This window comes from Colius striatus, chromosome 15 (genome assembly GCF_028858725.1).
Source record: "Colius striatus isolate bColStr4 chromosome 15, bColStr4.1.hap1, whole genome shotgun sequence".
In the NCBI taxonomy this organism is placed as follows: domain Eukaryota; kingdom Metazoa; phylum Chordata; class Aves; order Coliiformes; family Coliidae; genus Colius; species Colius striatus.
The window spans coordinates 7,433,314-7,458,269 of record NC_084773.1 but is presented as its reverse complement, the minus strand read 5'-3'; the positions used below and the strand labels follow the sequence as shown (position 1 = coordinate 7,458,269).

General features: G+C 63.0%; 1 protein-coding gene across 2 annotated transcripts; it reads right to left on the bottom strand.

Moving 5' to 3' along the window:
* Positions 1-1,080: 1,080 nt before the first annotated feature.
* Positions 1,081-24,257, bottom strand: LOC133626811 (semaphorin-3F-like). 2 transcript variants are annotated; one of them, XM_062008039.1, is made up of 19 exons: positions 24,175-24,257; positions 20,935-21,094; positions 12,694-12,854; positions 12,500-12,562; positions 11,349-11,468; positions 10,104-10,184; positions 8,095-8,188; positions 7,635-7,754; positions 6,593-6,732; positions 6,347-6,461; positions 6,076-6,145; positions 5,811-5,955; positions 5,507-5,729; positions 4,668-4,756; positions 4,357-4,398; positions 3,413-3,570; positions 3,265-3,332; positions 2,546-2,679; positions 1,081-2,428 (listed from the first exon to the last, which is right to left on the bottom strand). In XM_062008039.1, the coding sequence occupies exons 2-19, from the start codon at positions 21,044-21,046 to the stop codon at positions 2,018-2,020; spliced, it is 2,346 nt and encodes a 781-aa protein (XP_061864023.1). In that variant the 5' UTR covers positions 21,047-21,094; positions 24,175-24,257; the 3' UTR covers positions 1,081-2,017. The 2 variants fall into 2 exon arrangements, with proteins under 2 accessions (XP_061864023.1, XP_061864025.1); XM_062008041.1 differs by lacking the exon at positions 10,104-10,184.
* Positions 24,258-24,956: the final 699 nt, after the last annotated feature.

Here is a 24,956-nt window from a genome sequence, read left to right as displayed (position 1 = left end):
GTGTCCCTCTGTCCCCGTTACCCCCCCGGCTGTGCGGGGCTCCTGCAGTACCGTGCATGGCCGCCAGGGGGCGAACGGACACAGCGCAGATCACAGTCCGGCCCCGCCCCCAGCACCCCCAGCACGGACCAGTACGGACCAGTACGGACCAGTACGTATCAGTACAGACCAGTACGGACCAGTACACACCAGTACGTATCAGTACAGACCAGTACGGATCAGTACAGACCAGTACGTATCAGTACAGACCAGTACGGACCAGTACACACCAGTACGTATCAGTACAGACCAGTACGGATCAGTACAGACCAGTACACACCATTACATGTCAGTACAGACCAGTACTGCACCAGTACACACCACTATGTGTCAGTACAGACCAGTACAGACCAATATGGTAAAGAGCAGTACCAGTATAGCGCAATACCACCCCAGTACAGCCCTGCACAGCCCTAGTAGAGCCCAGTACTGCCCCAGTACAGCCCTGTCCCAGTCCCAGTGTCCCAGTACTGCCCCAGTACAGCTCAGGACTTCCCAGCACTAACTCTAGTGCCTCCCAGAACTGCACAGAGTAGCCCAGTACCATCTCCATTATCCCCAATACAAACCAGCATGGCCCCAGTACAGCTCAGTCTCACCCACTACCATCCCCAGTATTCCCTGTACAGCTCATTATCACTCCCTTACCCTGTGCTCCCACCACCAAGTTCTAATGTCCAAGGAGTGTCTCAGTACAGCCCAGTACCACCTCTGGTGACCCCGGCAGTGTCTCCCACCTCATGCCCCCAGCACCACTAAATATCCTCTCCTAGTATCAAATCCTAGTGCTCCACTGCTTCCCCCAGCGTGCCCAGTACCGACTCTGAGTGCTACCAGTGCCTCCAGTAAGAGCCAGTCCTGGCCACCAGCCCACTCCAGCATACCCCTAACACACAGACAGTACCACCCCACAACTCCCACCTCCCCGTGCCCCCATCCTGCCCAGTGCCCACCCCCTAGCACCCTTCCTGCCCCCCGGTGCCCTGCCCTGTGTGCCCAGGGCCCCCTGCATCCCCGACAGAGCACACGCAGGCGCCCGCGTCCATCCCAAAGCCAGTGTTTATTTGGGGTGCCCTGGCTGTGGTGGAGGGCACTTGCTCAGCCCTCCTCACCCCTGTGCTCCCCATATACAGCTATTTACACCCTCCACCTGCTGAGGTGCCCCAAGGGGGAGGCTGATGGGCTGCATGCTCCCAGCACCCATGGGCACCCTCGAATTTTGGCTGCTCCAGGTTTGACCCTCATACAGCCCCTTCTCCTTCCCTACCCAGAGCCCCCCACTGAGCCCTGAGTGTGGCCTAGACACCCAGGCTCTGTCTCAAGGGTCCTGTGTCCTGCCTCCAAGCCCCGGGGATGGGCCAGGGCAGCAATCCCTGGGCACCACAGCTCCTCTCTCCCAGGTTTGCCTGGTTCTCAGCTTCCCTGTGGAACACGTTTGCTCCTCAATAACTGTGTGTGGAAACTCAGACATGGACATATCCACGTTATGGAGTCAGATCTTGTTTGGTACCACCTCTCCCCCTGCCTCATCTTCTCCTGGCTTTCCCATAGCATCACCCCCTCCCATACCAGGATCCAGTACCTCCAGGTCCCAGTGCAGTGCCGTGTCCCACACCAGGAGGAGACGGTGGCCACGGGGCCTGGCAACCCCCACACACCAGAATCCCATGGTCCTGCAGCAAGGGGGAAGGCAGCAATGCTGTCTGCAGCCCCCCCAGGGCTCCCCATTTGCCCCATGGGCCAGGAGGTGGGGGGGTCACATCACCTCAGTGACTATGTACAACCCACAAATAAATATGGCCTCCCGCCGCGGGGGAGCGTGTGTGTGTGTGTGTGTGTGTGTGTCTGTGTGTGTGTCTGTGTGTGTGCCTCAATGTGTGTATATATATATATATATATATATTTATTTATAGATATTTTTAATATTAAAAGGGGGGAAAAATAGACCACTGTGCTAGCAAAGTCCCTGATGACGGTTTCATGTATGCCCGTAGGTCTCTGGCTGGTGATTCCGGCGGTTTCGAGGTTTCTTCTGGTCCTGCTGCTCCTTGGCTTTGAGGCCAGCCAGCAGCTGCGGGGGGCTGGCAGCCGTGTGCCGCCAGTAGCCCTGGCAGTACTGGTCCAGGAGTCCCATTTCAGGCTGGGTGAGGAGCTGCAGCAGGTCCTGGTAGCGGGCAGTGGGGGCAGCGGGCAGGCCGGGGGGAGTCTCGGCCTGGACCAGCACGGCGTGGATGGCGCGGCCGCTGAGGACGCGCAGCTGCACCTTGGTCACCGTGTGCTTGAAGTTGTTCTCGGTGGCAGTGCAGGAGTAGAGGCCGCTGTCGCTGAGCTGGAGGGCACGCAGCAGCAAGCCCTGCTCCGTCCGCAGCACCCGGCCCTCCACCCGCAGCTGGGGGGGAGAAGCGGCTCGGCTCAGTTGCCTGGCACTCCCCGGCACCCCCAGCCCCCTGGCACAGCCCCCTGGCACAGCCCCCTGCCCAGCACCCTGCCCAGCACCCTGCCCTACCTCTTTCCGCCGGTCGCTGTTGTCTTTCTGCAGCAGCCACTTGACGCTGGCCTGCGGCGAGCGGGGCTGGCACTCCAGGAAGGCCGTGCTGCCCTCCACCCCGTACTGCACGGCCTCCACTGCCTTCTTGTTGGCTACAGGGGGGCCACGGGCAGACAGGTCACACGTGCCCCTGCCCCGCTGCCCTCCTGCACAGCCCACCGAGGGAGAGCTCCTGGCCACCTGCAGTCACGGCTCTGCCTTCTGCCCAGCTGCACAGCCACCCAGCCAGTGCTCTCCTCCTCTAGTGTAGCCATGCTTCCACAGTGGTGTCTGTCCATCCATCCATGTTCACCATCCTCTGAAGTATCTACACCCATCCATCCAGCCATCCATCCATCCTTTCATTCATCTACACATCCATCAACTTGTGGTCATTCTTCTCCCCACTTTATCCATTCAAACATACTCATTCTTCTTCCCAACATATCCATCTAGCTGTCCACGTTCATCTCCTTCCCTAATGTATCCATCCATTTATCCATCCATCCATCCATCCACCCATCCACCTGCTCATCCCTCCATTCCTCCATCCCTTTCTCCATCCATCCATCCACCCACCCACCTGTGCTCACCCTCATCCCCTACCTCCCCTTACAGCCATCTCCCCCGTGGCTCCCTGGCTGCTGCCCTGCCACTCCCCGTGCCCCGCTTGCCCCCAGCCGGGACACAGCCCTCACCGTTGGCATTGTAGCCTCGGCACTGTCGGATGGGGTTGCCGTGCCGGACGTCCTGCCGCCGGCTCCGCCTGTGGGGGAGCAGGAGGTGAGTGGGGGGCAGCCTGGGCCTGGGGAACCCTCCCTGCCACCCTTCCCCGGCCCCCTGTACCTCTTGGAGGAGGCGGAGTAGCGGGTGCAGGCGCTGCCGTCCCAGGCGCAGTACGGGTCCCGCGCCAGGCAGCAGTCGGCACACGCCTCCCCGTACACCCCGCAGCGGTGCAGGGCCAGATGCGTCACGCCTACGGCCGAGGACACGTACAGCTGTTGCTGTTGGGGGGCAGAGAGGACGGGGTGAGATGTTATATTGTCCCCACACCCTGTGAAGACCCCTCAGAATGAGCTGCAGCCTCCTGGAATGGGGACCGGCCAAGACACCGGGGCCACTCAGGGCCACTCGCTCTGGTGACAGGGTGACATCTGGCAGTGCCACAGCCTGTGCTGGAAACTACAATAACCTGATTGGAAAAGATTAGAATTGTGCAAAACCAGGATGAATTGAAACTTGCTGAAGCTGAGCAACTGTGTGAGTGCTGAGGTCACAAACTTCAGGTGATATTCATTGAGAGTCACTGGGTGCTAAACAAGGAGATAAGCTAGGAGAGGGAGGAAATCACTCTGGGGTTAACAAAAGACACTCAAGTGCAGATAAGCTAAGACTTTAAGATTTTAAACCTGCATAAAACCGAGACTTCCAAGGTAAGAACAGAAATCAGCAGGAGCTGGACAAAGCAATAAGACCCCAGATTCAAACATGGCTACTGGAGCAAGCTGTCACAAGAGAGGGAACTGGGATTGTCAGGGTGTAATAACCCAGGGATTTCTTGGTTTGGGATCACTCTCATAAGAGGGAGTCTGGCTTGAGCTGTAATAAACCAACTCTGTGCCAGAACCGAGTCCCAACTCTTAATTACAGTTGAGGACTGAGGTTGGATCCAACTGACACACACTCCTCTCAGAAGGAGGTCAGAAAGCTAAAGGGCCTAGTCTGAACCTAGTCTGGAAACTCCTACAACAACAGGACCCACCCAGCCCCTGCCACGCGCCGTGACTCACCCTTTTAGAGGAGATGGTCATTGTCTTGATGGGCGCCGGCACCTAGGTGGGAGCAGGAGCAAAGGAGAAGGAGGAGTGACCGCCTGGCCTGGTGCTGCAGCCCCCGAGTGGGCACCCCAGACTCCCTGCAGGCAGCTGGCGTGGGCAGGGGGAGAGGTGAGGGGGCAGCAGGCAGGAGGAGCAATGCTTGCGGTCCCTCCAGACACAGATAAGGGCTGGCTGGTGTCTCATGGGGCCAGATGATGTCCCAAGGGGCTGGTTGGCTGGGCTGAGGACACTCAGCAGAGGGTGGAGGACAGGCCAGCCCTTACCTTGAACACTTCTATCTCCTCCAGCATGAGCTCCTCCGTCTCCATGTCATCCCGGGGCAGCACGATGACCTTCTGCACAGTGCCCCGATCTGCAAGATATCACAGTGCCCAGGTGCTCAGTGCCAGCTCTGGGAGCCTATGCCCTCCCTTTCTGGGAAGAAGGTCCCTGCTGGGGCTGGGGGGAGGAAGGACCTCCCCAAGTCCATCCCCATCTCTCTCCTGCCACAGTGGGCAGCCACGCCTGGGGTGTGCTGTACTGGCTCAGGTCATTGCCCATGGCTAGGGACTGACCCCACCCAGGCCAGGGTGGGAACAGCAGTGGGGCAGAGGAAGGACTGGGATGGATCACAGGGGCTATAGGATGTGTGTTAGAGCCAGGGAAGCACTGGGATGGATGCTGGTGCCTCTAGGATGGGCAATTAGGCAGGGAAGGCACAAGGCTGTGTGATGGTGGGCTTAGGATGCAGGACAGGAAGCACCAGTAGGATGGGCACGGGGGTCAGGAAAGGACGAGGCTGGATGGTGGGGCTCCTGGGATGAGCCCTGGGGCAGGTGGATGACCAGGCTGGGTGGTCCCCTAAGATAGGAGGTGACATGCTGGATCCCTGGCTCTAGGGATGGGCACTGTGCTAAGGGCGGACGACAGGGCCTCCAGGATGGGCGCCAGGGCAGGGAGCAGGACCAGGCTGGAGCCTCGAGGAGAGACAGAGGTGTCTCAGCCCCTCACCCCGCTCCAGCACGGCGGAGGGCACCGTGCTCTGGGCAGCCCTGGCAGTGCCCGCGCCCTCCGGGGCCGCGCCGGAGCATGCTGCGTTCCCCGCGGTGCGCGGCGTGGGTACCTGTGCCCAGGAAAAGCACCTCATAGCGCCCGTCTGCCGCGTCCACCTGGTCCACGGCCACGGTGGTGAAGCGGTAGTTGACGTTGGTGCGCAGCAGCAGCGGCCGGCGGTGCGTGGGGTACACGGAGTGGAACATCAGCGGGTGCGCCCGCATGAAGTTGATCACCTCGTCGGGATAGTCCTTGGTCGACTTCATGGACGGGGTGAAGGTCCCGCCGGGGCACTGCGGCGGGAACTCGGTGAGCGGGTCACCGGGGACGGGTCTGAGGGTGCCCATCCCCACGCGTGCCCGGCGGGTACTTACGGTGCCCGGCCGGGGGTAGGGCATTTTGCCCGTGTAGGGCATCCACTGGTAGTTGGGTCCTTCCTTGTGTGCGAAGGGCCCGTTGAAGACCATGCGGATGTCGGCCATGGAGTAGACGCAGACGGCAGAGCCCTTGAAGACCGACCTGGGAGGAAGGACCTGCTGCCACTCTCCAGCTCGGTGCTGAATGCCCACCGCAGCGTCTGCCACCTGGCTGGGGACCTCCCACCCCCCGCTGCGCCGTGCCAGCAGCGTCAGCACTCACCCCGAGGAGGAGAACACGGCGTAGATAACGGGGTTCTTGGTGTCCTGAGTCTGCTGGATGAAAACGTCCTCTTGGGACAGAAAGATTGGGGTGTCACCATGGGGAAGGGGCAGGGAACCCCTCACACCGTAACGCTAGGGCAGGAGGCAGAGCGACTCTCCAAGAGAGAATAAGAGTTGGGGGACACCAAGGAAGTCCCCAACCCTCCCCAGAGTGCCCCCCAAGCCTGCATGGGTGAAGAAGGACCCCGTCCCCCTCCTTGTCCACTCACGGAGCTCATCAAAGTGTGTTTCGATCCCATCGGGTCCTGGCACAGAGCAGACAAGTCGGGCCTTCAGGAAGGTGCTCCACTTGTTCACGAGGCAGCAGTGACCCCCATCGTCATTCTGCAACAGACAGGCCCTAGTTCTGAGACCTGACCACCCCCTGCCTGCTCCCTGCCTGCCCTCTTGCCTGCCCCCCTGCCTGCCCCCTGCCCGCCCCCTGCCTGCTCCCTGCCTGCCCAAGCCCTGCTTACCAGGCAGATGCGCCCGATGCGGGAATAGACGCCAGGGCTCAGTGGGGCATCGGCTGACTTCTCTCGGAAGAAGAAGTAGAGCTTGTCATCGTTCCTCTCGCTGCTGTCGGGGATGAGCTGGGCACGGACGAAGGCTGGGTCTGGAACAGCACAGCACGGCACCATCAGCCCAGTAGAACCCCTGCCCTGTGCCGGAGTGGGATGCTGAGCCCCCTGCTCCTGGAAAAGCACTGCTGTGAGAGGGTGAGAGCTGGATCTGAACCATCGCTCTGGTGGTTATCAGTGCTCCAGGAGGAGCTCAGAGCATCCCTGAGGTCTCCAGGGTAGAGAGCTCCAGCATCTCTGTGAGCAGGGCGGTGGGAACTTGTCCTGCCCCCCTGGAGAGAGGAAGCTTCTCAGGAAGCTGCCGGTGCCATCCATCAGGCGGTGCCTGGGCTGTGCTGACAGCTCCCCGCGCCGGGTGACGGCCCGGCGGGACCAGTCCATCTGCTCCGCGCTGTTTGCTCAGCTGCTGCCCCGCGGGAGGCTGCTCCCGGCCCGGCAGCAGGACGTGCGGGGTCACTGCCTGCGGGCCACACGGTTCACATCCCAGCCCTGCACACACCCACGCACGGGCCTCGGCACAGACAGACCTGTCTCGCAGCAGCGGGCTGCTCCTGCTGCCCAGCAAATCTGTCACTGCCCCACACAGACAGCCCTCTGCTCTTCTGCCTAGATTCCTCGCATCATCCATCCATCCATCCATCCACCTACCCATCCATCCATCATTCATCCATCCATCCATCATCCAAGCACCTTTCATCCACCCACACATCTATCCATCTGTCATCCATCCTCCATCCATTCACCCATCCATCACTCATCTGTTCATCATCCATCCATCCATCATCCATCCATCCATCCATCCACTCCCCAACCCCCTCATCCACCTGCCCGTGCTGGCTCCTGTGTCTGTCTTGGGAGAAACACATGGTATGACATGACGGGTCTCATCTCCAGGACTGGGGTCATGGGGAACCTTGGCCAACACACCCCAACCCACCGTTGAGCCAGCGTGAGTTGTACTGGTCTGTCCTCATGGCCGTCTGCTTGCCCATGGTGCGGAAGATGGCTGCGTCCGTGCCCATGAAGTCGATGTAGACGCCAGCGTAGAGCTCTTCATCTGCAGAGCACAGAGATCAGCTGGGGATCCCCACCTAGTGCCACCCTCCCATCCCCACTGCCCTGGGCTCCCCCCAGCCCCAGCCCTGTAGCCATCTCAGAGAGCTTGGGTGGCTGGATCCAGGACCCCCAACTCGTGCCCCCGGGTGCCCCAGGACCGGGCATGCCGTGTGCCCAGCCGCCCGCAGTGGGAGCGGGCAGAGGTGGCAGGGGCAGGAACCCGAGTGCTGGGGGACATTTGGGCGGTGCAGGACGCTGCTGGGAGCAGCTGTCCCATGTCTCCTGCATGTTCCCCCTGCCCAGCGCAGGCAGTGCCAGCCACGGGCAGCCACTGGACTCACTTATTAATGCAGAGACAGTGTCTACTTTGGGGTCATAGGAACATTTCCCCTTGCCCGACTCCAGCTTGTCTGGCTCCAGGTAGAATATATAATCCTGGGGAAGGAAGCAGATGGAGAAGCAGGTTAGATTTTCACCCTTCCATCCCTGTGGCACCTTCCAACACCCACCAGGAGAGGGAGATGCCTCTGGGATGGAGCCCAGCAGCAAGGATGGATGTAGATGGACCACACCAGGGGTCTGCAGGTCTCTTGAGAAGCTGAAGCCCCATGAACCACTCCTCTGACACCTCTTGGTGCTTCACCGTGCCCTCCACAGCTTGGAGACTTGGCTGAGCTGCCAGGCTGGAACGGGGCCTCCATCCCTCAGGTCCACTTCTGGGCGAACATCTCCCTCCGGCTGCCTCTTCACTCGGGTTGGCTGGGCAGCATGCCACTGGCTCCAGGTCACACAGTTCCAGCAGCTTCGGCACACAGGCTCTGGCCAGTGGCACAGCTTGGGTGACAAACCCACCACGCTCCTCTCGCCATGACCCATTTTCCAGTAGGTGCCACTGGGTTGGCATCACAGTGGGATGCTGCACCCGCTCCAGGGGATCTGCCACACGCCATTCCGCCGTTGCCTCTGCCTTCCCCACAGCCATTCTTGGCACCGTCACACATCCCCACATAAAGGTGAGGCCCCACTGCCTCCAGAGATGCACACAAAGTCCCCAGCCCATGCCAGCTGTGGGAGCAGGGCCAGGCTGGCACATCTGGGCCAGCCCTCACTCCACTGTGTATAGACCCTGCAGCAGCTCTGCAGTGCTCATGGGGAGCTCAGGCACATGGCAATCAAAACAGGCAGGTGGAGCTGCCCACTGGCCTCACATCCTGGCTTTGATGAAAGGGTGATGGACATGGTGGCAGCCACCCTCTGTCAAGAGGCGAGCAGGGTTCTGGCAGAGCCTCTGGCTCTGGAAAGGACAGGAGGGGTGTGGAGGCAGGAGGCACACCATGCACCTCTCCCATTGTAGGGTTTGCTCAGCCAGCTTCTCCTGGGGCACCCCAGCCCCAGAGATGGGCATGGCCACGCTTCTGCCACCCATCACTGCACCACAACACCTGCGCCACCAGCACCATCACAACCATCTCTGCCTGGCACTTGGCCCTGCAAACCCTCCACAGAGACAGCCTGGCTCTCCAGCACAGCCCTGGCCCTGGCTGCACCATCTAGCCCTCCCGGCCGGGCAATCCAAAAGCCACGCCGCTGCCGGCACCACCGCTCAGCTAACATGCCTTAAACCACATCGGAGCTGCTGGAAGTGGGTGTGGGCACACGGAGCTGCAGTGGGGAGCTTCTCCAGGGCTGGAACGGCAACGGCAGCTGGCGAGACACTGAGGGGGCCGAGGGATGGGCAGGGGGAGCCCCAGGCTGCCACAGGGTGCCCGTGTCCCACACCCCATGCACTGACCCATGTTAGTCCAGAGGGGAAAGGCTCAGGGGCTGACACTGTCAGGGCGGGCTGGGGGCTGGGTGTCTCCAGCAGCTGGGGCCATCGCTGCCTCCCTCAGTCCGCTCGCCCGCTGGGATGTGACACAAGCCCCTCCTGTGGCAGGGAGAAGCCTCTGCTCAGGGATGCTTTTGTGGATCCCAACAAAACACCTCCTGCACATCACCTTGGCGTCCTCCCCTGAATCATCCCAAGCCCAGTGGCTCTGCTGACACATGACCCCACTTCCAAGGGCAAAGCCCGTAGCAGGGGGAAGAGCCCCCGTCCCTGACAGTGTCCTCCATGAGGGGCCCGAACGCGGCCTGGGAGGAAGGAGTTAGTGAGAGAAGGAGAGCAGAGACCAGGCCGGTGGCTGGAAGATGCTGTGCTAAGAGGGAAGGAGACGGTGGGGATGCCCGAGGCACGGGACGCCCGGCCCGGGGATCAGAAGCATGCCGGTGGGAAGAAGGAGCCCGCGGCTCCGGTGTGCCCAGGGCAGAGGTGGGCATGGCTGTGGCAGGCTCCCAGGCCGGTTCCCACCTTGCTTTGTGCTGGTCTTGGACTGAGGGGGCTGTCGGTGGATCTGCTTTCCTGGCCTCCCGGCTGGCTCGGCGGAAACCCCTGGGGAGAAGGAGCAGGGCAGAGAGTTAGCATCGGCGGGGGGAAGGACCCCCTGAGGCAGGGGGGGACCCCAAGAGCTGGGGTAGTGGGTGCCCATGGAGCAGCAGAGCTGTGGCCCCCTGTGTTAGTGCTGCTGGGGGGGGCCCTGATGCTCCAGGCTGTGCTGGCCTCCAGCTGGAGCTTCTCCAAGATGGGTCTTACTCTCTCGCACAGAATTTGGGTGCCCCAGAGAGAGCAGAAGTGGCTCAGGCTGGGTTCAAGCCCCAGGATGCAACTACGGCACCTGGCACTGGGCTGGCAGCACCCCATGGAGAGGAGCAACAGCTCGGCACTGAGCCACGGCACAGGAAAAGCTGCCAACACTGCGGGGTCACTGGAATCCCCCATCCCTGCCACACCACCACTGGCCCTGACACACTGTCCTCAACTGCACCAGCACCTCTGGTCCTCCTCAACTGCTGCCACTGCCCAGTCCCGTCCCAGTCCAGTCCCAATCGGCAGTGGCCCAAGCAGCATCCACCTCTCTCGCTGCCTGTGCCAGGCTTGGGGGCACTGAGTCAGATGCCCGTCCTCCATGTCCAGCGCCGTGCTCCTTCCTCAGCTCTGGCAGCACCCAGCTCACTCTCCTCGGGGTGGGGGGACACAGCCTGGGACCCGTCACCCCAGTGCAGCGAGGACGACACCTCACAGGATGCAGGGCCTCCCGGGACATCCACACTGCTACTTGCAGAGACCATCTGCCTCCCAGGGCTGTCCAGAAAGCGCTCCTCCATCTGCCACATGTCCAGCCCGGGGCTCACATCCATCCAAGGATATCCTTGCCACGGTTCTCCCTGTGCCGCGCTGGCGCTGGGCATCCTCTGCGGCTGCAGCGAAGGGCTCGGCAGCTGGTGGTGGTGGGACCCAGGGGGACAGGCCCCTGGGCCCGGTGGAGATCCAGCGCTGGGGTCCAGCCGGGGCAGCTTGGTTCCGGTGTGAACAGAGGTCCTTGGTCTGCAGAGACGGCTCGGCCCAGCTCGGCAGCACGGCACCGTTAGCCATGGCCCAGCCTGCCGCTGCCCCACAACCCTCCACCCCCCAACCCTTGGCAGAGCCGAGCTGTGCCCCCGCTGCCCCTCAGTCCTGTGGCACTGCTTGGCCTCCCCCCTCCCTCCCACCCCTCACCTGGGCTTTGCGCCCGCGGTTGACGAAGGTGCAGATGGGGTTGTAGGCGCCGGTGCCGCACACGTAGAGGTGGGTCCGGTTCCAGGGCTGGATCAGGCGGATGAAGTTGCCACACTCCCCCTGGGAAGCAGAGGAGCGGGTGCCAATCCCAGCAAGGGGATGGGGGAACCCCCCTTCCCACCGTCTGCCGGCATCCCCACTAGGGATGGGCACCTCAGGGTAGGAGCTGGGGAGAGCAGAAGGCAGGCCAAGGAGCTGGGAGTGAGAGGCTGATGTGGGGCATGGGCTGGCATGGGACATGGCACAGGGCCATAGATTGGGCTGAGACTACGGCATAGCATGGGTTGGCATAGATCATGGGTTGGCATAAGGCCAACAGTTGGCACAGGTCACAGGTTGGCATAGGGCTGTGGTTTGGCATGAGTCATGGATGGCATGAGCCATGGCTTGGCACAGGCCATGGGCTGGCATGGGTCATGGCTTGGCATAGAACATAGGTTGGCATGGGGCCACAGCATGGCATGGGAGTTGGCATAGGTCATGGGTTGGCAAAGGGCCACAGGTTGGCATGAGTCATGGATGGCATGGGCTGTGGGTTGGCATGGATCATGGGTTGGCATGGGGCCGTGGGAAGACATGAATCATGGGCTGGCATAGGTCATGGGCTGGCATGGTCTTGGGTTGGCCTAGGGCCATGGGTTGGCATGGGTCATGGGATGACGAGTTGTGGGTCAGCATGAGGCCATGGGATGGCATGGATCATGAGATGACACTGGCCATGGGTTGGCATGGGGTCACGGGCTGGCACGTGGCATGGGCCAGCACGGGTCAGGGGTTGGCCCACGCCATGGCTGGCACACCAGAGTGCCCATCTCTGGCTGGCAGGAGGAAAGTGACGGGGAGCTCAGCCTCCATCTCGCCCATGTAGCTGCACAGGCCTGCAGTGCTCGCACAGTGGGCTGGCAGGACAGCTCGCACCTCAGAGTGCCATCCCATCCCATCCCATCCCATCCCATCCCATCCCATCCTGGCTGCAGCCGCTGCCACAGCACCGGGGCCCTGGGAAATGGCTTTGCCAGGGTAGGACACGAGGCCACAGGCTGTAGGACACCAGCCCCCCAGCCCAGCTGCCAGCAGTGCTGGCCACTCACGTTGCTGTTCTTCCCCGACAGGATACACTCCTCGATCCTCTGCTGCGAGGCGGGCCAGTGGATCTGCAGAGACAGCAGCCCGCTGGAGACCAGCTCCCACCCAGCCGCACCAGCACCAGTCATGCCCACCCACGAGCTCCCAGCACCCAAATGCCCCAGAAGTGCCCGGCTTCCTCCCTGCCCTGGCGGCTTACGATGAGGGGCTCGCGGTTGATGTCGTGGAGGTCCAGCGACAGGACGTAGTCTTTGCTGCCCACGTACATGCGGTCGTGGTCCTCGTCCTTCAGCAGGATGCGGTAGTCGCTGGAGTTGAGCAGGAAATTGAAGAAGTGTGCGGTGCCCGTTGCCTTCAGCTCTGCGGGGGCAAAGGGGAGGGTGTCAGCACCCCAGGGACACCCATCTTTCCCGGTGTCATCCCTGGCCCTGGCTCCAATCCTGCTCCCAGCTGGAGGACATCCTATTAGAGGTGGTTCCCAGCTTCGAGCCCCATGCTGCTCACCCCCCAGGCCACGGTGGCCACCTTCCCCTCCATGAGTGCCACAAGGCTGCCAACTCTATGCAGGACAGGGGACAATGACTGGAATGCTCATGGCCAACTGGGACGAGCCCAGGGGAAGCAGCTGCAGGACCTGGGCTCAGGAGACCCAGCACCTCACAGCAAGGAATGGAGCTCCCTGCTGAGATGGGGCAGGAAGTGGGGGCTCTCTGGCACCCCAGCCAAGAGTCTGCTGCTCCCAAGATCTCTGGCATTGTCCCTCTCCTGCTCTGGGATCCCCTGTCCCAGCCAGGCCACCGGCTGCTCGGGTGGGAGCACTGGGACCCCAAGGAGGCAGCTCCCAGGGTGGGGATGAGCCTCCTCCCCGCCCCGCTCCCCCCATCCCCCCTGGGGAAGTTATTTTTAGCCTGAGTGTGGGAGCAACGAGTGAAAGAGGATAATGAGGGTCATGAATATTCACAAGTGCAATGAGGCAGCCAGATGGAAGGCAGAAGTGCTGCAGATGATGTGGGCCGGTGCCAAGGACCACGTGGCAGGGGCCGGGGCACACGCGAGACCCGGGTCCTCCCGCCATGGGACACTGCTCTGGATGCCACCCACTTCAAAGGTGTCACCCCCTCTGCATGCCACTCCCTGCCATCAGATGCCACCTCCATGGGATGACATCTGCCACAATGCCACTCCCTTTGGAGGTGTCACCCCTTTGAATGCCACCAATAGCCATACGATACCACCCCTATAAGATGCCATCTTGCCCATATGCCATCCACTTTGGGAGTCTATGTCAAGGGGGCACAGGGGTATGCCCAGATCTGTGCCCATGGGTGTCACTGGGAGAAGGGGTCGTGTGCCAGGGCTGGCAGTGGGGCACCCACAGCCCCTTTGTCACCACTCAGCTGCAGCAGGGAGGCTGCTACTGCCCAGGACATGACATCAACCCCCCAGCCCAGGAGGGCCTGCAGCAGGGCTGGAGGGACAGGGTGAGCACGGAGGGCACACGGAGGGGCTGGCAGCTTGGGCTGCAGGCAGGGAGGTGCCCCCCACCACACAGAGGTGGGATGAGGCAGTGTGAGGGACGTGGGGCTGGGGGGGTTATCCACCAACCCACGCCACAGCACGCTCCTCCTCCTGCCTGGCCCATCTGGGCTCCAGATGCTCCCCTGTTGCCAGTGCTGCCTCGTCTGCCACCCATGGTGTCCCAGGTCTGTCCCATGGTGTCCCTGCCTGTCCCACGTCCTTCTCTGCCTGTCCCATGGCCTTCCCTGCCTGTCCCATAGTGTCTCAAGACTGTCCCACGGTGTTCCCTGTGTGCCCCATGGCCTGCAGCTGTCCCCCAGGTCATGTTTGTGTGTGTGTACAGTGTGCAATATGTGTGCCCCACGTGTGTGTGTGGACATAAGCACGCAATCTGTGTGTACACACGTGCCCTACACCGTATGCATGAGTGTGTGTAGGTGTGTGCACCATGCAGTGCCTGGTGGGCATGGGATGGATGAGGTGGGATTGTCCCCAGAGGGATGCTGGTGGTGGTGGGAGGTTGGGAGTCAGGGAAGGGCAGGGCAGAGACAGCCTCAGGGCAGACAAAGCCAGGGATGGGGTTAACCCAGCCATAAGTCCCTATGCTGGGACACCCCCACATCTGCTATCGCTGCCTGGCCTGGGGACAGCAGCTCCAGCCTCCCCAGGGAACACAGTCCCATCCTCATCCTCCCTAACAGAACCCTGGGGCTGAGTCGGGCAGCACCAGGACATCGGCAGCGGAGGGTCCCACAACAGCAACGGTCCCAAATATCCCACATCCACCAGGATGGGCGGCCCTGAGCCACAGCAGGGGACAGGACCAGCAGCACAAAAGGCCCCAGCCACCTGTCAAGGGCCCCATTCAGCCCCCCACAGCCCAGCGATCAGAGGGGGCACCCCCAAACAGGGCGGTGACGGACCCACTGCCCCGTGACGCCCTCTCCAAAGGGGATGGAGAGGTGGTCAAGCCCTCGCCCCAACCTCTGACCTCCCAAACGGTCACCCCCCTGCCCTCTCCGCCTAATCCCTCCCTCACAGTGCCCCCAAACCTGCCCCCGGCCACTGTGGGGGATCTCTGGGGATGGAGTGGGGCAGAGTGTGTCCCCCTCAATGGAGAAGCCGCCAGCTCATTAGCCACTGCGCCCTGATGAGCACGTTCCCTCCCAGTCCCCGCTACCAGCCCGGCACCAGACCTTCCCCGCCTGGCCAGGAGCCTAATCCCATTTTAATTGCCCAGCACTGGAGCTGGGAGCTGCCCAGCATCACGGCCAGGGTGGCCTCCCTGGGGACCGTCCCCTCACAGTGTCCCATCCAACCCCCCCCAGCCACCCCCGAGCGCTCACCTCCCCAGCATCAGTCAGTGGCCTCGGGCGCTGAGACTTAATTACCCTGTGCCCTGGAGCGATGCCTGCGGCCAGGAACCCGTCAGCCCCTCGGCTGGTATCAAGGGGGGATGCTTGGCCAGCAGCACCGCTCCATTACATGCTCTCCAAAAGCCACATTCCCCTCATGATGCCAAATTCGGGCTGAATTTGGCACCTGCCCGTTCCTCCACCCTTACCCATACCTCCACCATCACCCACGCTGGCAGGGATAAGCGTTCCCTGCCCATGGGCATGGCACGGACACTGCTGCCCATCTCCACAGCAACGGTGAGATTTTGAGGGTCTCCATAACCGACCATCCTGGGGGTGGGGGAAGGGCTGGTCCCCCCACCCCAGCCCCCCAAATCGCCCCCCAAACACCACCACGGCGCTGGCAGGAAGCGTTAATGCCACTAGGACCCGAGCGGGTCACCTCCCCAGGTGCACCATCACTACCAACACCTCCCCCTCCAAAAAACCAATTACAGGCGGCTCTCACCTAATTAGTTTCTAATTATGGGCTTGTAGCGCATTCAACATAATTAGCATGTAAATTACACAGTGTGTTTATATTCAATAACCCTCTCCCCCTGGCTGGCTGCGGCAGTGCCTTTGGGGAGCCCTTTCTTTCCACGGAGGGGGGCAGGGAACGATTCCCCTCCAAATGCCGATGGAGAAGCCGAGCGTGGATCCCAGGGGAGCCTGGCCCAGCTGGGATAAATCCCACCTCCATCCTGGAGCTCTTTATCCCACCAAATGATAAACGTGCCCCAGATTTTGGGGATGCTCTGCTGCCTCATTTGAGGGTTTTTTTCCCCCCCCACTGCTTGAAATCGGGGCTGCAGCCTTTTGGGCAGCTGGTGGAGATGAGGGATGAGGAGCAATGGAGGGTCCCCCGTGTGTTTGTGGCATTTGCTGTTCCTGGGGCTGATCAAAGCGCTGGGTGGGTCGCCCGATGAAAGCAGAATTGCTTATTTGTTTGAGCGTCAACTCCGCTACCCCTTGATGGGTTATTTATGATGTAATTAAGCTAATTACATGTAATAAGAGAGTTTCCGTGGCCCCCAGCCAAGCTCTTTTCCCATTTAAACCGCTTCACAGGTGGGAGGAAACCGAAGCCGCTCTGCCAGGCCTTGAGAGATGAAATGGCTCCGGCTCCCGCTCGCTGCCTTCCAGCCCCGGGCCCCCGCAGCCCCCCCAGCCCCGGCCCGCGCTGGCACTCGGCCCCGCTCCCCCCGGGACACGGCCCGGGACAGGTGCCGTGGCCACCCGGGGCAAATCCCTGGGGATAAAAGCAGGGCCGGCCGGGTGCTTCCCCGCCTCCCAGCCCAGCCACTTGGGCACAGGCCAAAAAGCAACAACAATTAACGAAAAACCAAAAAGAACTGAGAGAGAGAAACCACATTTCTTCATCCGAAACCGCTGATTCATCCCCCGGGCAGCCGGGCCCGGGCCCCGCGGGAGGACATGCCCCAGCGAGCAGGGCTGGCAGCGGGACCCCGGCCCCGCAGCGCTCACCCGGGGCCAGGGGATGCTCCGGCGGCAGGAAAACCCCCCGGCAAGGAGCCTGGCTTTGCGAAAACAGCTTTAATCCCTTCAAAAGCAAAGGGCTGAGCTGAGAGGTCCCCCCACACGCTGCCTTTGGGGCTTTTAAGCACAATATTTTGCTGCTGTTTTCTTCTGCAGCCCCCAAGGGCAGGGCCAGGTGTTGAGAGGGGAGCTGGGGGCTTCTCCAGGCCTTTTGCTCTGCGATGAAAAGGCTGCGGGGAAGGGAGGGGGGAACAGCCTGAGCAGGGGCCAGCAGCGCTGGATCCACATGCACACACACGCCAGCATCCCCAGAAAAAGCCACAGTGGCTGCACTGCTCTGGAAGGAGCGGTGTTAATTTGAGAGATAACGAGCTTATTAGGTATTGGCTTGGGGAGGGGGCTGAAAGGGCAGGAGGAAGGGTTTGAGGGGTGTTAAGGAGCTTATGAGGCTTTGCAGATGGAGCCTGGGGGGCTCAGCTCCAGCGGCAGCAAGTCCCAGCAGGTGTGGGTGGAGGTTTACCACAGCCCTCCACCGCCCCAGCCACAGAAATCCTCTTAGAGGTCACAGGGCTCAGCCCCATGTTCCCAAACCCCAGGGCACAGGAGAGGGAGTTGTGGCCACCCCCTCTACTTTGGAGGGGTCTGGGAAGCAGCATGGGGGGGGTCTGTTGCATCCCCTAACTCACATCAGAGTGTGGACCGACGGCCGTCAGCCCTCCCAGCACGTACCCAGGGCTGGCTGTCCCTGAGCCCTTGGCCCTGGCTGCCCCAACACTGCCGTGTCCCCCCTGTGTTTATCCCAGCCGCTGTCGCCAAGCGGTGCCCACAGCTGCGGCAGCTTAGGAGGGCGCCGGGGTGGCCTCAGGGACATGGCCCCCTCGCCAGGCTCCTCTCCAGCCATCTGCCATGCCCCCGCCCTGCATCAAGGGTGCCGACGGCCCCCCGACGAGATGCCAGCGGGGCGGGAAGGGAAACTGAGGCACAAAGCGGGGAGGAGCACGGTGAGACTGAGAGCAGAGCCAAGAGGAGACTCTATGCTTGATTTATTCATTTTAAAGTGCTTTTTCCCCCTGCAGGAACTGCCCTGCCTCTCACCCGGCCGGCCCTGGCTGGACCTCTGCCGCGGCTTTTCCGAGAGCTGCCGAGGTGCCGGCACGGCTGTTCCCATCGCCGTGGGGGGCGGTGGGGGAGCGGCTCCCCCTTTTGAAGCCCCAACGGAGAGCCCTGACCTCGAGGGCTTCCCATAGCGATGCGGGGCGAGAGCCCACCCTTCCTTCCCGCACGCTTTTCCCACGCCGGATGGGGAGCAGGACAGGGAGGGATGAATCACCACCATCACCATCATCACCTCCTGCATCCTCATGGGCAAAGCATCGACCTCACTGGTGCCCAAGCCCCCGGCACAGAGGAAGGCCCAGAGGAGAGGGGGCTGCAGGATGTGTACGAGAGAAGGCGGGGAGGGGGGGGAATTGTTAGCAAGGAGATGATTAAAAATATCCACCCTATTTCTGGCCGGCACCGGGCTGGGATCTGGGAAGAGCTGCTGGCAAAAGGGAGCCGTGCCGGAGCCGCTCCCAGCACTGTTCTTTCCAGTGCCGGTCACCTTCCTCCCGTGACACACGGACAGGAAAGCCTTGAGAGGGAGGACAGACCGACAGCGTCCATGGGGGTCATGGGATGGGAGGGAGGACCAAGGGATGGCCCTGCACAGCCCATCACCCTGCATTGGGGTGAAGGAGCTCGGCTCCAGCCCCTTTCCTATCGCTTCCTTATTTTATAGGGATTTTTTTGCTAAAGCACTCGGAGAGGATGGGGCTCCGTAGAGGATGACGCAGGCCCCGGGGAGCTGCGACAAACCTCCGGCGCGCGATAACAAGCAAAGGCAAACAAACCCAGAGCCGCTCCCGGGGCTGGCGGGGCTCCAGGCAGCGTGGCAGAGGCGAGGCGCCTTGGGGGGACACACACACAGGGACAAGGACGGCTCCCGCCAACACAGCTCCTTCCCCGGCTCCCCGCTGAGAAACGGCAGGAGGCCACAGCCACCTCAGGCCCAGCAGGCAGTGCCTCAGCCCCAGGATGCTGCTGCAGGCATCTGCTCCTCAGCCACAGCAGCACCTCCTGGCTATGGCCTCAGCAACGGCCACAGGGTCCCTCGTGGTGCCACAGCCACATCCCCATGGGCCTGACCAAGTTATCCCACCAGCATCTCACAGCCCAGCCCCACTGCCTGCAGACATCCCAGGGAAGCTGGGGCTGGAGATTTGGGTTCCAGCCCTGGCTCCCCAGACAAAAAGAAGGGCTGAGCTGGGAAGCACCGCTGATGCCCATATCTCACAGCCTCATGGCTTTGAGAAGGCCACATCCAGATGACTGACTCAGGAAAGCTGCTTTGTTGGTGTGTGGCTCCAGGCTGGCCCCTGACGAAGACCCTGGGCTGATTCTCCCCCATTGCTGCAAAAGCAGGGGCAGGGAAAGGGTGAGCAGCATCCCTTCCCAAACCCGGTATGCTCAGATCCGGCACACCGCCAGCACTTCTCTGCCTGCAAGTACGAACTGGCCCTTCTCCCACCACAGCCCTGCCAGACCCCTGCCAGGCAGGAGGGAGAAGGACTGGAGATCCCAGGGCAGGCGGTTGGGTGACACTCCCGGGTCCCCAGGACACCACAATGGACCTCTGGCTCCACCAAACCATGGCCAAAAAAGCCAATCCCCAGGCAGCCCCCACGCCACAGCAGGTTTAACCGTGTTCATCCGGAATTAATCCTGCTCCCGGGGCACGCCAGCGGCTGCGGGACAGCAGTGGGCATTAACACACACCTCGCCAGGGCTGTGGGCACCGGGTCCAGCCAGGGCTTCACCACAGGGAGAGGAAGCTCTAAACTGGGTCGAGGGATGCATCCCTGGACAGGCAATGGTCACAGCCAAAGTGCCTCTGCAGTCCCCTCGGATCACCTTTCAGAGGGGAAAGCAGCGCCTGCCGCACAAGGAGGAACTCCTTGCTCCTTTCCAGCCTGGACTTGTCCCCAGGCTCTTCATACCAGCCATTTTTCCTGCCTAGACCAGCCTTTAACACCACTGTCTCACCCTGTTTGCCGTTAGCCCCCCCGGCCCCTCCTGCTGGCCTCTGCCACACCGGAGCTGCCACGCTCACCATTAGCTCTGTCCCCACGCCCCAGGCTCGTCTGCCTCAGTGGGGTGCCACAGCAGGGACGCAGCCCTGGCAGCCCTGGCTCTCCCGTGGCAACTCGCCTCCCCCAGGACCCCAAGCAGGGCACACACAGGGCACACACGAGGCTCCTTGTGCCTGTCACCCTCCTGACACACATCCCAGGGCTAGGACACGTCCAAGAGGACAGCCAGCCCAGCCTCACGCCGGCGGCACCCAACACATCATGCTGGCAGGGCTGAATTTTGTTCTGCTCCTTGAGGTTTGCCACTCTGAGCCCTACCTCATTGCCACCGATCCCACCCCCTCTCAGCATCCCCGCGGCAGGAGCTCAGGACCAACCTGCCTATCAACATGCATCCCCAAGCTCACCTGAGCCCACCTTTCCCTCTCCAGCTCTCAGAGCGGGCTGGGTGGCTTGGGCAGAACCGGTACCAAAGGGTTAAGCCCTTTCCCTCCACCCGGCATCCTCCCCTCCTGCCTCTCACCGGCTCCCTGCCAGCTCCCAGGCGTTAATACCAGCTGGGGGGTGTCGTCAAGCTGCTGTCTGGACTCGGGGTGCTGCCTGTATCTCAGCACCCAGCTTTGCCAGACAGAGGGAGCCACCCACCAGCAAGCAGCAGCGTTTTGAGGGGACTGAGCAGGCTATCAGCCCTCCTAGGTTGGGGTGGGGGGACAGACTGTGAGCTCAGCCACATTGGGATATGGATCCCTGTGGAGATTTCATGGGGTGCAGCCTGCTCATGCCTCCCCCGGGGTGAGGAGAAGGAGCAGCCAGGACTGGAGCACCCCATCCCCTCCACCTTCTGAAGGTCCCACCCTACCCACCCTGCTCCGACTCCCACCGCCAGGCTCTTACCTTTGAAGGAGAGCTGGACCCTGGGAGTGGCAAAGCCGTGGTCCTTGGTGTGGGCAGCCCGCCAGCCCAGAGTCAGTAGGGTGGCCCAGAGGAGGACACCGACCACGGGCATGGTGGGCACACGCCTGGGCTCGAGGGGAGTCCGGGTTGGGGGCCAAGCCTGCCAAAGAGGGCACAGTGGGGAAGGACGTCAGCTTGCTGCACCCACCACCAGCCCCACATCTCCCCATCCCCCACCAGCACACCAGAGACTCGAGGCTGCTTCGGGGGGAGTGGGAGCTCAGTTGAAGCCCTTTCTGCAGGCTGGGGAGTAGGAATCAGGGGGTACCCAGCCTCACCTCCTTGGATGCCAAGCCCAGCGTGCAGGGCGAGGCGAGCGCGGCGGCGAGCACCGCTGCAGCACACTCCCCTCCTCAAGCCTGCGAGTCTTGCCCAGGTGAGCAGCATCCCCCTCCTCACCCCCCCCAGCCTGCAGCATCCCCACCCCGTCGGGCAGGCTCCCCCCACGCCAGCACCCAGAGGGCTCCCAGCCCCAGCCCTCTTCTCCCCACCTCTCCTCCCTGCCCCCAGCGAAGGCACAGCGAGCAGAGCGGGGATCAAATCTTTCCAACATGAAGGAAATCTGGACTTCATTATTCCAAGAACGTACAAAAAAAAAAAGGATTTTTTTTTTTTCATAAATAAAAGAGGAAGAAAAAGAAGGGGGGGGGAAAAAAAAAAGCCCTGCCTGTGTGCCAGGCAGCTGGACTCCCTGGGGCTCCGGCACTGAGCGCAGCCGGCCAAGCTGCCTCCAGCAAGCCACACACGCACCCCAGCACGGCATGGCACGGCACAGCACGGCGTGGTGCCCCCGCTGCCCCCCCTCGGGCACAGGGCCCCCTCCCGAGGCAGCACCCTCCCCAGGGGCTCCGGCAGGCTTAGGGCAGGGTTTGGGAGGAGGCTGGCAGTAGGAAGACCCTCGTGTCCCCAGGGAGCCACACACCCAGGGTGGGATGTGCTGTGCTTTGGCACGCGGGTGGGCTCGGGCATCCGGGGAGTGCCCAACCAAAGGGGCTCTAGGGGGTTCTGCCGTGTGACCTCCATAGGGAAATGTCCTCCCCAGCTCCGCCAGTAACCACCGCACAGCCTCACAGGGGATGAGCACATGGAGAGATGCCGGGTGGATGGCCAGGAACCCTTCTGGGCACCCCAGGAACGACGCTGAGCTGCCAGGGAGACAATTCTGCACCCCTGGGCTCTGCCTGCAGCCCACCCGAGCGGTCCCGCCGACCCCTCTCGGGTTGCACAGCCCCCACGATGCCCGCCCCGGCCCCGAGTGGGCAGCGGAACCAGCAGGCGGGCACCCCCGCGACCCCGCCAGCGCCACTTCCTCGAGCAGCAGGGCAAGCCCCACACCGTTGGCAGCACCTCTGCTCCCCAGGGCTCGACGTTTACATTTTTGTTCTTCCCCTTGCCTTTGGAGTCAGTAAATATTTCAATCTGCCCTTCTCCCCGTGAGCACACCCAGCTCTGCTCCATTGTACTGGCATTCGGTTCCCTTCCAGCCTGCGCCCCCCTCGTCTCCCACCCGTTCCCAGGCTCTGCCCTTCCCACCAGCGCGGAGCCGGGACAGCCCGAGTCCCCAATTCCTCCGCCAGCCAAAACTCCAGTTGGTTGCAGTTAAATAACCGCCCCCCCTCTCCCTTCCCGCCCCCCCCTCCCCAATCATGCAAACCTCCCCCCCTCTCCCCGGCAGCTTTAGGAAATAATTCTGGCAAATCCCACTATTGCATTTGGATGGAGCGGCGTACGCGTCAGAGACAGGGAGCGAGATGGCAAACAAAGGAAAAGAGGGAGAGGAGGGGAGCGCAGCGAGCGCAGGGCGAGGAGGGGGGAAAGGGCCGGCAGCGAGCGGGGAGCACCCGGGCCCGGCCGGGAAAGGCAAATTCCAAGGAAGCAAACAGGGGAAACGGCCCATCGGAGCGCACCTTGGCCGGGAAATCTCGTATTGCCAGGGTCATCTGCGCTCCGGGGAAACTGGGAACTCCAGGGAAGAGCGGCCACGTTCCCCCCCGCCAGGCACCCGAGCTGGCCGGGGTTGAGGGGGGTTTTTTTGGCAATTAAAGTTTGGTCATCGCCGGTGTCGCCGCAGGGAGACGAAAATCCCTCGCGGCTTTATCCCCCTCCCCAGGCCGGGCAGTTGAGCGCCGCCGAGCCGAAGCGATGAGGGAAAGGTTTTCTCAGCTGAAATGGGGACTCGTTTGGGGGGCCGAGAGCCGGGGGCTGCTTTGGGGGGCCCGAAGGTCGGGCTGCCCGTACGCCTGGCTCCGGCGGCCTCGGGAGCGAGGCCAGCGAGCAGGAAACGTTTTGGGAGGGAAAAGAAATTAGAGGCAGGATGGGCAGCAGGAGGGGAGCCCGCCCCAGCTCCCGGCCATGGCGCCCACGGTGCCCCCGGCGGGAACAGGGGCCGGGGGGGGGAAATCAGAAATAAAATCAAATCACAACGTTAACCGTCCATCGCGGCCCGTCGCACCCGGGGAATAACTTTGCACAAGTTTGCGCCGCCGGCCCTCCGGCAAGGCACGCCTGGCCTGTCCCCAGGGACAGCCGCCTGTCCCCTGCCCGCTCTGCCCTCCCCGCACCCCCGGCCCGCCGGCGCTCGGGGTCCCGCCGGGACAGGGGGTCCCACCGGCGCTCGGGGTCCCACCGGCGCGGGCTTCGGCTGCCCCACGCCACCGGCTGCACGGTCCTAGGGAGGAGGTCCCTGGTGAGTGTCCCCCTGCCTCATCATCCTCGGGTGCCCAACCGCCGCCGAGCCCTGCCGCAGCCCCCATGCCCTAGGAGCTCCCTGCCAGTTTCCGTCCCTGCCTGCACCGTGACCCCCGCGGACCACCCTCCCGCCCCGAGTGGAGCCGAGGTGCGCCTGCCCAGCCGCGGGCTCCCGCGGGATGGGGAGACCGGCAGAACCCCCCCACTCCGATATTCCTCTCCTGCCAGGCGCGGGGAGAGAGGGGGCTACAAAGCACCCGGTTGTCGCCGCCAGCTCGGGGCAGGGGTCCCAGCACCGGACCGCAGGCACCACCCCCCCTCCCCGCCTCACCTGCCCGCCTCACCGGCAAGTTGCGGCGGGGTGGGGGACGGACGCATAGACACACACACGCGCACACACACATGAGTTCCGAAACGTGGAAAGTTTTTCTCGGGGCGTCCTTCCCCCCCCCAACGCCGGGCCCCCGCTCCGCCGGCCGCCCCCGCCCTTACCTCTGCGGGGGTCCCGGCGGCGCGGCGCGGCGCGGTGCGGGGCGGGGGGTGTGTGGCGGGCGGCGGGGCTCAACGCCGCGCCGGGCACCCGCGGCCCCCCGCCATCTCGCGGTCGCGACTGCCGCCGCCGCGGCCCCGGCCCGTGGAGCGGCGCGGGGCGGGGCGGGGCGGGGCGCGGGGCGGGGCGGGGCGGCGGCGACCGACCGGCCCCGAGTGGGCGCCGCGGCTCGTGCGCGGGGCGCCGCGGGGGGCTTCGTTTGCATAGCCACGCCCGTCTCGTTTGCGTGGCCCCGCCCGCCGCCGGCCGCGGGTGAGGGTCGCGGGTTCGAGCCCCGCCGCCGCCCCCGCCGCTCACCTCCGGCTCCGGCCTTTTGTTGCGCGGTGCCGGCGGTGCCCCGCCGTGACGGACCGCGAGTGGGTCGGTGGGACTCCGGCGACCATCGCTCTCTCATCAGTCCCGGGGAAAGGAAGCGAATAAATAAAGCGCCGTCGCTCCTTTGTCTGCCGAGGCTGGCGGCGGGGGGCAGCCGGGGGCGGTGGGAGGCAGCCGGGAGCCGAGCCCGGGCGAGCCGGCGGCTTTGTGAGAGCTCCAGCGAGAAACTGCCTCATACAAACGGCATCTCCTTGGGCAGGGAGTGGGGCTGCTTCTCTCGGCCCCACCTCGGTTACTCCCACCCCAGTGACTCCTGTCCCTCAGCCCAGGGGTGGACAGGTGACCCAGCACTGGTGCCCATCATCCCTCTGCTCCAGGACCTGCTGGCTGCTGGGGCATCTCTCCTCCG